This window comes from Mycteria americana, chromosome 6 (assembly GCF_035582795.1).
Source record: "Mycteria americana isolate JAX WOST 10 ecotype Jacksonville Zoo and Gardens chromosome 6, USCA_MyAme_1.0, whole genome shotgun sequence".
Taxonomy (NCBI): domain Eukaryota; kingdom Metazoa; phylum Chordata; class Aves; order Ciconiiformes; family Ciconiidae; genus Mycteria; species Mycteria americana.
The window spans coordinates 58,669,380-58,682,278 of NC_134370.1; the positions used below are offsets into that span (position 1 = coordinate 58,669,380).

A 12,899-nucleotide genomic window follows, 5' to 3' on the forward strand; every position below is an offset into this window, starting at 1 on the left:
TCTGCATTTAATAAACATAGCTTGTGCAATGGGGCTGGTCCTATGGTCAGGTGGCCAAAATTAGGGCATAAGAGCAATACTCTTTAAATATCATGGTCTGCCTACTTGGGAATAGTGCCTTAATAAATAATTTTTCCCTAGTTAATGCAGATTGGAAAATATGTACTTTCACTTACCTATGCAAGTCTTCATGTCTTCAGATGCCATGAATCCATCATAGCAAAGACACCTGTATTCTCCTGGGATGTTTGTACACTGGCCTCCATCACAGATGTTAGGATTGTCTTCACACTCATCAATATCTACAGGGAAAAATCAGATTAAAATATGCTACCTTTATGCAATGCAACTAACCATAATCAGGGCAAGCAAACATTTTAATGGTCTGATAAACATGATGAAGATTGAATCCTTGCAAATAACTGAATGGTACATTGCAAAATTGTCCTGATGAGTAAGCTCCTCATGTAAAGTCAGTGGCAAGCATTCCCCTCTGACTCCAGTGGGAACAGGAACCAACTTTGTAGGTAAAAAAGTAATTGACAGAAAAAAAAATACAGAACCTTTGTCACACCACATGGCCACATACAATTGGAGATTCTTGGATACAATCCATCATTGTTGAAGTCAATGGAAGCTCTGAAGTGAAATTCAGTGACAAAAATATCAGACTTTACAGAGTTTAAAAAAGCCATCGTACATGCAGAATACCTCTACAGGTCTCAAGGGTGGTGACAAACTAGAAACACAGAGTCGAACTGATGATGGGAATAATTACAGTACATGCATTTATTTCACTAAGAGATTTTATGGGGTTTTTTTTAGTATTTCAGCTTACTGGCCAGGCCATCCATATAGTTACGTCCTCTAGCATGTAAGTTGTTTTCTCAGTTCATGAAATTGGCCATCACTGATTAGGGCCAAGCTGCAGAAGCAGACACTTTATTATATTAATGCAGCCATGCTAAGGTCTGGAATCTTTCAGAGTCCCTGGGGTTATATTAGTGTTCCTTGTAAAAATCCCTAGAATCTCCCTGTGTCAGCACCAACGTAGACCAGCAAGAGCAAAAACCAGAAACTCTGCCTAGTGATACCATGGGAAAAAAATCAGCACAAAAAGGACAAGATTCAGGAGCCTGCTCCAAGAGAAAGGGTGTAACTCATTATCAGGCCAGTCTATTGTGGATTGCAGTAATTATGCAGCTGCAGAAAATGAACTCACTTTAACTTAAGATATTATGTTCATTATTCTTCTGTATTTCTAGCAGCTACTGCTTGTGTGGATACACAACTTCTGCAAGGAAGAAGGCTGACCAGTCCCTGTTCATCTTAACAAGCAAATAATGCTGGCATGGACATTAGCCTGGAAATGTTAATTTGGAATGGAATTTGAATTAACATGCAAAATTAAGCTCTAGAAATGGGGATGATAAGACAGAAATAAAGAACTTTATTTACTAACTTGTCACTGTACTGATTTCACAGTTGGGGGAAAATCAGCTGACAAAGAACCTGTTGTTTCTCCTAATTGAGCTGATTATTTATGCATAACCTCACCAATTCAAACCTGACCTACTACTGAACTGAACAGCATTCTTACCAGCTCAATTATCAAGAAATATATTCCATAATGGCTTCCAGCTTTGTGTGATGTTAAAGATAAAAGACATGTTCACACAGAGAGCAAACTGAAAATGTAAAATAGGTGTTTCACATAGTCAGGTCACAGTGCTACTATATATTGTACCATGCACAAACATCTAACACAGTAAAACCAGATATTCAGTGCAATGAGTAGAAAATGTCACAAAATACATTTTTTTCTTATTTTTCCACCCAGTTTGGGCAGAGGCAGAATTTCAGCATGCAGATTTTGAATATTCACCAGATGTTTATATATGTAATTAACATCTCTTCAAGAGAAGGCAGCAGCATTTTTAGATACTAAAAGGATGGTGAAGGTGACCCCTCACATCTCTGGATATTTTCTTAGGTAGAGTTTGACTTGACACCTGAAGGTGTCTGGTGTTTCTGCTAATTTAAACCTTTTTATGTGTTGACTATTGCATTCAAGTCTTTCTTAGAGGAAAGTATGAAAATGAATAGCTAATAGCTATTCCTGGCTGACCTATGAATGAAATTCTATTTTTCAGAGTCAAGGCTGGATATAATTATGCAAAAATTCACAACTAAGATCAGATGCTTTTTATTGCTCACCCAGGTAAGGTCTTACTACAGACTTCTATGGACATGTTTATGGTGAAGTTAATGTGTGGACAAAACCACTGAGATTCCATCCCCTACCCACAGCAAAGGCAATTGCTTCCTCCCTTTTTAATTTTGAGAAGGGAAAGATGATAGTTTTCTATTCCAAAGTTTTAGTTTAATATGCAGGAAGGTGCTGTAAATGATCTGCTCTGGTTTGGGGTTTAGAGATGTCTTCGGGTGGCTAAGGGCAAGCAGGAGTAAAGCACAGAGCTGTTTCTAGCCAGTAGACTTGAGATCCCTAAGACTCTCCAGGTATACACTTGGGTCATTTGGTCCCCAGTCAAGCCAAGAAGATGAAAACAGAAAAGTGGCTCAGAGAACCCTGCTCCCCACCTCTTCCCTTTCATGTCCCTCTAATCCTGTCACTTGGGTTTAGATTTTGGCTGAGGCACAATTTTGATCAACTGGTTTTATTTTTGCATTGAAAAAGTGCCCCAAACACCCATGTCTGGGCAAGTTTTTGTACGAACTTGCCTTTTCTAGAAACTTGACCTAAAGCAAACTATTCCTAATCTAAATCTTTTAGGTTTCTAAATACTTAATTTCAGGGTCAGTCAAATTTGCACTTTTTCTAGTTGATTTCTTTCTTTGAACAAGGGTCCGATGCTTGCTGAAAATTGGCTACTTTACATCTTTCTGACAGCGTAAGGTACAATGAGGGGACAAATCACATTTAACTATACTTTAAGGCTCTTTTATCCTTTGGAATGGTAGCAAGTGGCCCCAGGGTAATTGAGACCCTGCTCAGAGGTCTATAAATATTTACAAATTCTAAATGTGAGCTCTCTCTATTAATTCAGTATAGAAAACTCTCCATTTGTTCAACTATAAAGGCAATTCTATTCCAAGGGATTAACCCTGTTATATTTCTCATGCTCTTCAAGGAGCTCTTGGATGGAACTGGCAAACAGCTGGCAAATATTCACATGCCTCAGCGGGCCAGTGGTTGTGCAGCAAGAAGTAAGAGAAGAGTAGAATTGTCTTTCCAGTAACCTATGTGGAAATCACCAAGTACAATTCACTTACTGGGATTATGACTCCCAGACTCCCAAAGGACAACATGCGGATGTTACAGGGCTCTCAAAATTTTCTCACAAACCCTGTTTAGAGCACAAGAGAGCTGTTTCCTAAGAAAGATTCATACTATTCAGATTTCAGTTTGTCTGAAAGTCACTCAGTTTTGAAGTAATGCAGCATACTTGCATTTGACTAAACAAAGAATTAAAAATAGGAATTTTCTTGCTTGCTTAAGAGCAGATACCATACAACCACAGAACAGGGCAATCAGCTCTTTTTCTAGCATTTCTGTCTATTCTCTCTCCAATATAACCACACAGTACACATGCAGAGCACTTTGGCTTATGTTTACGATGATTCTTTCCATTGACTTCAACACATTTTGGATTTGGATCTAATATAATACCTTAAGGGAGAAAATTTATCTCCTACTGAAAAAATTACAGCTTTTTGTTACCAAACTCAAAATCAACTTGTATGCTTTCTGAAATTATGAAGAATTAATTCCCTTCAAAGCAATTCAGTCTGCAGTTGTCCAATTCTGATACTTTGGACATGTTTACTTTAGAAAAAGAACTTCACTTTCCATGCATTAATTTTTTTTTTTACAGTATATTTATTACAATACGTTTAATCTTACAAAGAAGGTCCATTTTTAAACTATTGAAAAAGTTTTTAAACTACTGAAAATAGTTTAAAAAACTTCCAGTGGAAAAGTTCCCAAAATCTCCCTTACCAGTGCATGTCCTGTGGTCTGGCATGAGTGCAAAGCCTTGTTTACAGCTGCATTCATAGCTGCCCTCCGAGTTTGTACAGAAGTTCTCACAGCCACCATTCATTATACTGCACTCATCAATATCTAAAAAGGAGAAAATTACAGTTAAATACACAATACATTTTACTTTAAAGCACATTTCAAGGACACACTTTGAGTAGCTTTCCAGAACAGCATCAGTCCAGAATCTAGACTTGACATTTGCACACTCCTTGAACATTCAAGCGTTTGCAAATATAGGCATTGGGATGGATGTCAGGCAAACCAGGGAGAGAAAGAGATGATATTATCTGACTGCATATACAAATACCTCTGCAGTTGTCTTTCTACATATAAAAATACCACTGTTGGGTTACAACAGCATCATGAAGGCAACAAAGTTTTTGTAAGGATCAAGGGAAAAAGTTATCTACTAGGCAGAATTAAAGCCAGTGGATTTTTCATGTATTTCCATGGCACAATAAAATGTATGCCTATAAAAGAGTGCACAATACATGATTTAAGCTAAATGTCATTTACAAAATGTGACTTTAAGGAAACCGTTACTGGAAAGGCCCTATATTTTTGAATATAGGAAAAGCCCCTATATTTGAGACAATTGCAGATCAAATTAGGAAAAATTCAATTGAACCCCATAATTCTACTCCATGGTCTATCAGGAATGCTGATCTTTAATAAAACATAGAACTCAGGATTTAACAAGGTATTCCCTCTTAATGATCAAAGCCTGAAGTCTTAGGCTATTTTAAATAGTATGCTATTTTATGCATCATGATCGATTTACTAGAGAAAATAAGCTATTACCCAGTTAACTGTAGCACTGCCATAATTTCATTCATTCCTCGCAAGTAATGAATGTGCATATTTTGGGTTTTTTGCATACTATTTTGACAGACTGTACTAGATTTTTGAATCACAGTTAAAAATGTCTGATACAACTACTGAAAATGAAAGTTATTTGTGTTTTATCTTCCCTGTTTGCTAGAGATCCCATGTAGATTTTGTCCTTACCAACACAGTATAACTTGTCAGGTGTGGACTGATATCCAGGGTTGCAAGCACACTGATACTTTCCAATCAGGTTGACACAATGTCCGTTTCGGCACAGGCTGGTGCTCAGGTCACATTCATTAATGTCTGTTGCAAAAGAAAAAGAGAAACGCGTTTTAGGTCTGAATGAAAATGATACTAAAGCAAACACTGTAAATGCACATGCAGCACAGGAACAGTATAAAAAGCTGTGCACAATATTGACTTTGCCTGCATGTCTCACCTATACATGCAGAGATATTTGGTGATATCTGATGGCCTGGAGGACAATCGCACCGAAAACTTCCCTCTGTGTTGATGCAGGTGCCACCTCGGCAGAGAAGGGGATTGCGCTGACACTCGTCAATGTCTGTGGGGAGAAGGGAAGGTACATCACTGCAGGGGCCAGCACTGCCAAAGCGGCAGCCCATCCCTCCCCATAGTCTGCTACCCATCACAGCACCATCTGTCTAGATCAGCTCTGGAGCCTTTCCTATAGCTAGTCACCCCTTACACCACAGTGCAGTTAAAAAAAGAAAATAAAATAAATTCAAAAAAGGCTTCTTCTAAATTATAATCTACTCCAACTTCAAAGTTCAGGATGGTGTCCCGCTTATCAAAATGGGGATTGTGGGGATAAATTTAACATCCTAAAATCCTGACTCTTGCTCAAAGATGCTTTGGCATCCTGCAGAAGCAGCAAATTCACATTTGGGGTGGAAATCAAGTTAAAGTGAGCTTTAATAAGACTCACAAAATGAGAGGGACCTAAACCCAGGCACAATCAAATCTTAAAAAAGAAAAAAAAAACAACCCAAAAAAAACCCCCCAAAAAACCCCCCCATGCATAGCATACTAGCACACAGCATGCTATTGCACATCTATGGTCTATAAAAAACATACCCATGCAGTTTTTCATCATCATAAATCCACTTTCATAGCCTTCAAAACATTCACATTCAAAATCTCCAGGAGTATTGACACAGATGCCTTGGCCACAAAGATCAGGAGAGATGCGGCATTCATCAATATCTGTAAGACAAAACACATTCACAGTATTTTCAAAGGAGTTCAGTTTTTCCTTTTCAAATCAAAGTTATGAGAGAGACATCCATGCAGTTTACCTGTGCAATTCCTCTCTTCAGAATCAAGGGCAAATCCACTGTCACATCTACACTTAAAACTGCCAATGGTATTTCTGCATTTTCCATGGGTACAAAGACTGGGGACCATTTTACATTCATTGATATCTAAAAATGAAACAGTAAGGACATACGATGTTATCACTTCATACAAAAACAGTGCACAAAAGAACAATGCCGACTTCAGAGCTCGTCCTTTCTCATGATAATGACCCCTCCTTTGGGGAAAATTGTAGACCTACAATGTATGTAGACCTACAGTGTAACAAAAATATGTACGCTACATAAACTGATATCGACTTCCACTTAACCAACAATGTAGAAAACCTGCGCTGGAACTGCCAAGAGCACTTTCTGCCATAAAATGTATTACTCCCCCCTTTGTCCTGCAGGATTTGATCTGCAGCTCACTGAAGTCAAAAGTAAGATTTCAGTGGACAGAGGATCAAACCTACACAGGCAAAGGGAGCTTCCAAAAGAACCACTCTGTCTTCTGGTTTCTGAGGAAAAAATGTGACTTCCATGAGTCGCAGAAAACATAACGAGCATAAATAAAAGCACATGTCACTTTTCTTTATGGATAGTTAATGGCTTAGTAACTGTTTATAAAACTAGCGCTGAAACTAACAGCAGCAATTGTCATTCACATATATTTTCCCCTCCTTTCAGACTTCAGAATGTTTAGGTTTTGGGTAACTGCCTTTTTTTATAAACACCCATTTGTGCTTCTGACCTTGTCCAGCTTAAGCCCACTGGTAACCCTGGAAAGACGACTTTCAGCACATGATGCTAGGGTGTCACTGTGTGATTCCCAGTTAATGCTGGAAGTTTACCAACAACAGTCATAACAAGACTTGGTTTACAGTAAATTAAACTCTGTTGATTTGAGCTGTCATCCCGGAAACATTTTTCTCTACTTCTCCAAGTAGCTCCACAAGAAATTCCCAAAATTATTCACCCTCCCTTGCTTGCTCCACAGTAGAATTTAAGTTATTGTACCCTGCACAGGTAAGAAGGATTGCTCTTTCAATACATCCAAAGCTGACAAGCTGATTGCTCAGTTTGTTCCAGTACTATGAGGTGCCAGGTTTTCAAAGCTATTCCATCAGCCAGAGGTGCCATTAGATGCACACAGGAAGCCAAGTCAGGCACAATTTAACCTCTCTAGTAGAGACACAAACTTAGTGTTTTCAGGCTGCAGTATTATATGGTATTTAATGGTCTGTGACACGGACTAAATTATCTTGTATTTTAGTCTAGCCTTAATTTCCAGGAAATCTAATTGGATTTTCAAATGTGCCTTAAGGTGAGTGACATGCCTGACTATCACTGAAATCTTCAGACCCACAGGAATTGTCCGAGGGAAGAGTAAAAGGAAAAGCCGGCAGGATTTGCTGGCAATGAACCACAAACGGATCGCATACCTTTAGAGAAAGGTTTCCCAGTTATCTCTATCTTTGTAGAGAACCCAGATCCTCTTGGACAAAGAGCTTCAAATTCAGGTGATCCCTTCAGAGGACACTCCTCGCACTCAAAGCCCCACGCTGCTCCCACTGAACAGCAGCAAGCATCCATTCGGTGTCGGCCTGGTATTTGTGAGGTGCATTGCTCATCTTCATGCTGCAGGTAGCAACTCTCCAAGCGAATGTCTGTTGGGCAATTGAACAATATGTTGAGAGAGAAAGAGAAAATTTAGTTCACTGCAGAGGAATCCTTTTCCAGAATCCCTTCACAGGACAGTATGCTCCATGTTTTTGTGGGCTCAGAGGAGTGTACCAAGCACACTGCATAATTTCTAACAGCAAAATATTAACACTAAACTCAGAAATTAAGAGTTGAAGTAAGTTTAAAGCAGCATTCTGAAAAATGGTGCTCAACACTTGAAGTAAATTTTGGATGAGAAGAGGATTTTAAGCATTCCAGCTTACCATACCTATATAAGGCCTTTTAATTACTACAAGCTATGCCTTGTTCTGAGACAACTCTTAAGCATTTACTGCCATAAAGGGACAAAGGTGCTTTGGATGGACAGCATACAAAACTTTGATATTCTGTTGCACCCTCCGTTAAGGTGTACAGGGTGGCTAGGAACACCACATCCCTCCTCAGATGCCTGAGTCCTGGCCCACAATGGTCCCCCCGACCACTCTTCCGACCTTGGTGATTTCAGTGGGGCTGCAGATGAAGAGTGCTAAGAGCACGGATGATCTGTAGGGATTTGTCAGATGAAGAATCTGGAACTAAATCAATGCTATTCACCACCTAGCAATGGTGATGGGCTTTAGCTACTACCATTGGAATCTGTTCGTATTCCAGTTGAACTAAGTTCAGGTCCCTGATTGATTCCATTTGAAAATTACTTATGCGGACAAAAATAATTTTCCTTACTTGTAAGAAAACATGCAGCACAAACATTGCTCACCACATGGATTTGCTCTTCCCTAGTAGACCTGTAAATGGAATTAATACCTACCAAGACATGTTCGTCCAGAAGCATCTAAAGTCATTCCATTGGGGCACTGGCAAACAAACGATCCTAAGGTATTGACACACTGCCCGTTCGTACAGACTCCGGGAAACACCTCACATTCATTTACATCTATTTCCAAACGAAATGTGAATAAAAGTAATCACTAGCATGCTAAACATGAACAAATCAGAAAAAATATGAACACTCTAATGTTTGGTTTTTAGGATAAAATACAAAACCACAGCAGTTTACATGGCCTGACAAAATTCCAAATATTCAGGATTTCCTATGCAAGTCAGCCAGAACCAATTAATTACAGAAAACTGCTGATGATTAGAAATAATATATATTGTTATTTGCCATTCCTACATATACTGAAGTCAAACTCAAAAGTAACAAAAAAAAGGGAGGGGCATTTAAAAATTATATCAATTTTCATACTCACTGTGGGCTAGACTTTTGAAGCACATGGGCAAAGACAGACACAGGTAAGTGCATAATGACATTATGCATTATTCCAACAAGATTAAGTTATGCTGTATTTTTTTAACGTTTTTTTAAATTTTTGTATTTTTAATGTTTGTGTCTTATCAGGCACGCCTCTGCATGTCTGGGAACTACAACACCGTTTGAAATCTGGCCCCATGACCTTGTCAGCAATTAGTACCTTTATATAGATTAAAATAAATTCCTTATGACTGCACACAGAGTTTAACTTCATTAAGTAAAGATTATATTTCGATATTTAAGTGGCAAATTTAGTACTTTTGGGTAAGGATAATTTGATTAACTGTGTTAGCTTGGCCTGAGCATAAATAAATATTTAGTAATCTAAGTGTGGGGTCCTCCCACCAGAGTCCTTTGTGAAAAGCAAATGCTTCACAACTGCCTTTAGGAAAAAGCCTCCAGCATTAAATATGGCCCAAGATGAAGCATGACAATTTTTAAGACAGGAGAGGATAAGAACAAGAAATGAGAAAAGAATGACTCTGATAATCTATAGCTGAACACTCATGTATAGAGTAATCAAGAAGTGGGTAGGCTGGACTCGCTAGGCCTCCAAACAAAACTGGTGCAAACAGACTCTGCAGCTCTCAAACCGCATGGAGCAGGGTGGAGGATAAACGTGGGGTGGACATCAGTGGCCTCTACTCTTGAACAGATATTGTAAATAAAAGGCCCACATTGACTGGAAAGCAGGAAGTAAAGCCAGTGGACTATTAGAAACCACTGAAACACAGTTCACGGCCTGTGAGCAATATTCCAGCTGACAACTCCAGGGCTCACCCGTAAACTAGAGGAACACTGCCAATTTAGTTCACTTATTTCCTTGCACAAGGTCCATTACTCATTTTACATGGGCTGTGTATGGGAGAACTGAGTATCACCTTTTGGGAACTAAACTTACTCCCTTGTCTTGTCTCTCACTTGCCAGTAAATTTCCTAGAGATCTTCCCCTGTCTTGAAAAATGCTTACATTGGTTGAAACCCAAATACAGCTTCAGTATGTTAAAAGCAGGGGAAAATACTCTGAAAAATCTGGGGCTATCCAGGTCCCACTGAAATGAGAAAGATTAAAGCATGTAATAGATGTCATCCGAAGTGCTGCTAAAGGAAATGCTGAAAACAGTTATGTCTACATCTTGGAAGGATAAACTTTCCATCCCAGCAGTGTTGAAAATGTTCTAAGACTTTCCTTGTGAAGAGAGATAGGTGGGGCCACTCTTTTTTTTTCTTTCCCTTTTCTTTCACTTACACACTCCAGAAAGTGTTGCTGAGGTCAGATAAGTTATGTACAGTGGGTCTGCAGCACAGACATGCCAAGGTATTCAGTCATCATTTGGAAAGCAAAGAATATGTGTTGAGGGTGTTCCTCTTTTTTTTTTGTTTTTTTATTTTATTTTTTGTTAAGGGAAAAAACAATGTTTCTTTATGGAAGCTACATATGGGAGTAATTTTTAAAAAATATTTTAACTGCAGTGTCATGTCAGATGTCAGTCAGGATGACCCACAGCAGTTTGAGACTCTCTGAGCTTCTGCATATTATGGAAATATGCAGTACTTTGCCAGGGGTTCAAATCAATTCAAGTGAAGATGAAATAGGGTGGGACCTTCAATTCTCACATAATAGTATAGAGTCATCTCATATCAAGCAAAAAGCTACACATTTAAAAATCTTCAACCTTTTCTTTTAGCAAAGTTTAACTGTGTCCTGATGCCTTTTTTTTTTTTAATAAGACAATGAAACTATGCTTTGGAACATGTCTGATGTCATATAATGTTGCATGGAAGAAAGCCAAGGTTAAGAAAACAAAACAAACCAAAACTTTCATGTGAAATATAGTCTTTACACATTCTTTTTCTGAAGTATAGTAATGGCTTGTCATACCACTGTATCAATAATGCCATGTTTTATAACATATATAAGATGCATATTTTGCCCAAATAGGCTACTCAGTTAACAGTATTTGAAGAGAGAGAATCATCTCCTTATACTGGTAGACACTATATTTGCAAGTGTGTATTTTGAGATAAACTGTGAGTATGTAGGAATGTTAAACAAACTGAAACCAAATTCATCCCTGACATAACTCTAATGGAACTACACGAGGTAAGAATTTGGCATAGTGTTCCTCTATGCTAAATTAACCACTTAAATCAAAACACTGGCATTTTTCATTCACGCTGATTTATGTTAAGGCAACAATAAATACCTTCACACAATGTTCCTCTTATTCTTGAATATCCCTTTTGACATATTGGGTCTGTAAAACAAACAAAAGTGAACTTTTAGAACACTACAGTCCAAAACTCACCATTAACTTATTGTGCAAAACTGATCATGTGAAATATTATCTAGAGTTTATTGCTATGAGAAGTGTGAGTGCTTAGACAGTATCTCAGTATTTCTGAAATAATAAAGAGATAAGATGGGGCAACTACATAAACTATATAGGGTGCCAGCCATTATCCTCTTTTGCTTCCCATGTATCTTAGCTAGCTAACCCAAAAGTGTTTATATGATTCCTGCTTCATTCAAATCAATTAATTCATTTAACTTGATCACAGCACATTACAGCCCTATTTACCACAGATGGATAAGGATGAATTCTGCTAAGATATACAGGATGAATTTAACTAAAGATTTGAGCAAACTAGCAGCTTTCAGCATATAGAAGTAACAACCTACACACATTTCTGCATTCATCAGCTCATCCCTGGGTTCCCAGCTCATCCCACAGTTCAGTCTAATTATCAAGTGAATATGCAGAGACCTCAACCCATTTCTTGATCAACCATATGATTCTCTAGGTCAGCAGTTAATCTACAGAGTATAATAACAAGGGCTACGCCCTCTCCTCCCTCCATTACCACACCAAAGATCCATTTGTTGCAAACACTTTCTTGGGAGCTCTGGGGAACATGCATCTATTGCTACATCATTAGGAGCTCTAGATCACTAATTATGACAAACTATGCTAAAGTAATGCTGCAAGTTACAGACTGTAGGTGTGGTCCCTTCCCTTCAGAATTTAAATTTGTAAAATATTTACTATAAAATCCAAAGTTAGAACCTTCTATAGCCACATGCTACCTCTCAAATACCAAGACTTCTCTTTTTCAGACTGAATAAGGAATGAGTGCTTGATAATAGAACAAGTAAAGTTATTTGTCTAGCCTGTGCCCAAACTTCTATGACAATAATCTGGACCAACCCAGAACAGGAAAAATCCTAGGTTCCTGAGGAAAATGAACAGCGTTACCTCGTTCACATGGTGTACATGGGCTTCCCCAAGCAGCACCTAGTGAGGAACAGCACTGGGACTTCAGAGTTGCTCCATTGATATTTATTTCACATCTTCCATCCACTATGTTCTGCCAACAGGTACCCTTAACAGTTTCTGTTTGGGAAAAATCCCAATGTATTGTCATGCAGATTGTTTAGCATTATACATTCATATATTTGCAAACACGCTTGAATTTAACCATGAAAAAGAATCATCCTTTCATTACAACTTACCACATCAGATCTGAATTTATTTTAAAAGCTCTTAATTTATCCTTCTCTATGCCGGACTATAGCCTGAAATCATCCCAGCACAGAGCCCTTGCAAATCCTATTTTATGCTTATTGACCTTAACAGGGAATATCTCAACACCATTCAAGATCTGAGTAATTGTATTTATTATGACTCAG

General features: G+C 38.3%; 1 protein-coding gene across 2 annotated transcripts in view; it reads right to left on the reverse strand.

The window, feature by feature from the left end:
* Nucleotides 1-12,899, reverse strand: part of FBN1 (fibrillin 1) — a 158,170-nt gene that overhangs the window by 50,091 nt on the left and 95,180 nt on the right. For both annotated transcript variants that reach the window (XM_075506079.1, XM_075506078.1), the window contains exons 22-31: nucleotides 12,466-12,603; nucleotides 11,416-11,466; nucleotides 8,705-8,830; nucleotides 7,656-7,880; nucleotides 6,214-6,339; nucleotides 5,993-6,121; nucleotides 5,334-5,459; nucleotides 5,072-5,197; nucleotides 4,022-4,144; nucleotides 177-302 (exon numbers count right to left, since the gene is read on the reverse strand). In XM_075506079.1, the coding sequence (XP_075362194.1) occupies nucleotides 177-302; nucleotides 4,022-4,144; nucleotides 5,072-5,197; nucleotides 5,334-5,459; nucleotides 5,993-6,121; nucleotides 6,214-6,339; nucleotides 7,656-7,880; nucleotides 8,705-8,830; nucleotides 11,416-11,466; nucleotides 12,466-12,603 (1,296 nt within the window). The remainder of the gene's footprint in view (nucleotides 1-176; nucleotides 303-4,021; nucleotides 4,145-5,071; nucleotides 5,198-5,333; nucleotides 5,460-5,992; nucleotides 6,122-6,213; nucleotides 6,340-7,655; nucleotides 7,881-8,704; nucleotides 8,831-11,415; nucleotides 11,467-12,465; nucleotides 12,604-12,899) is intronic.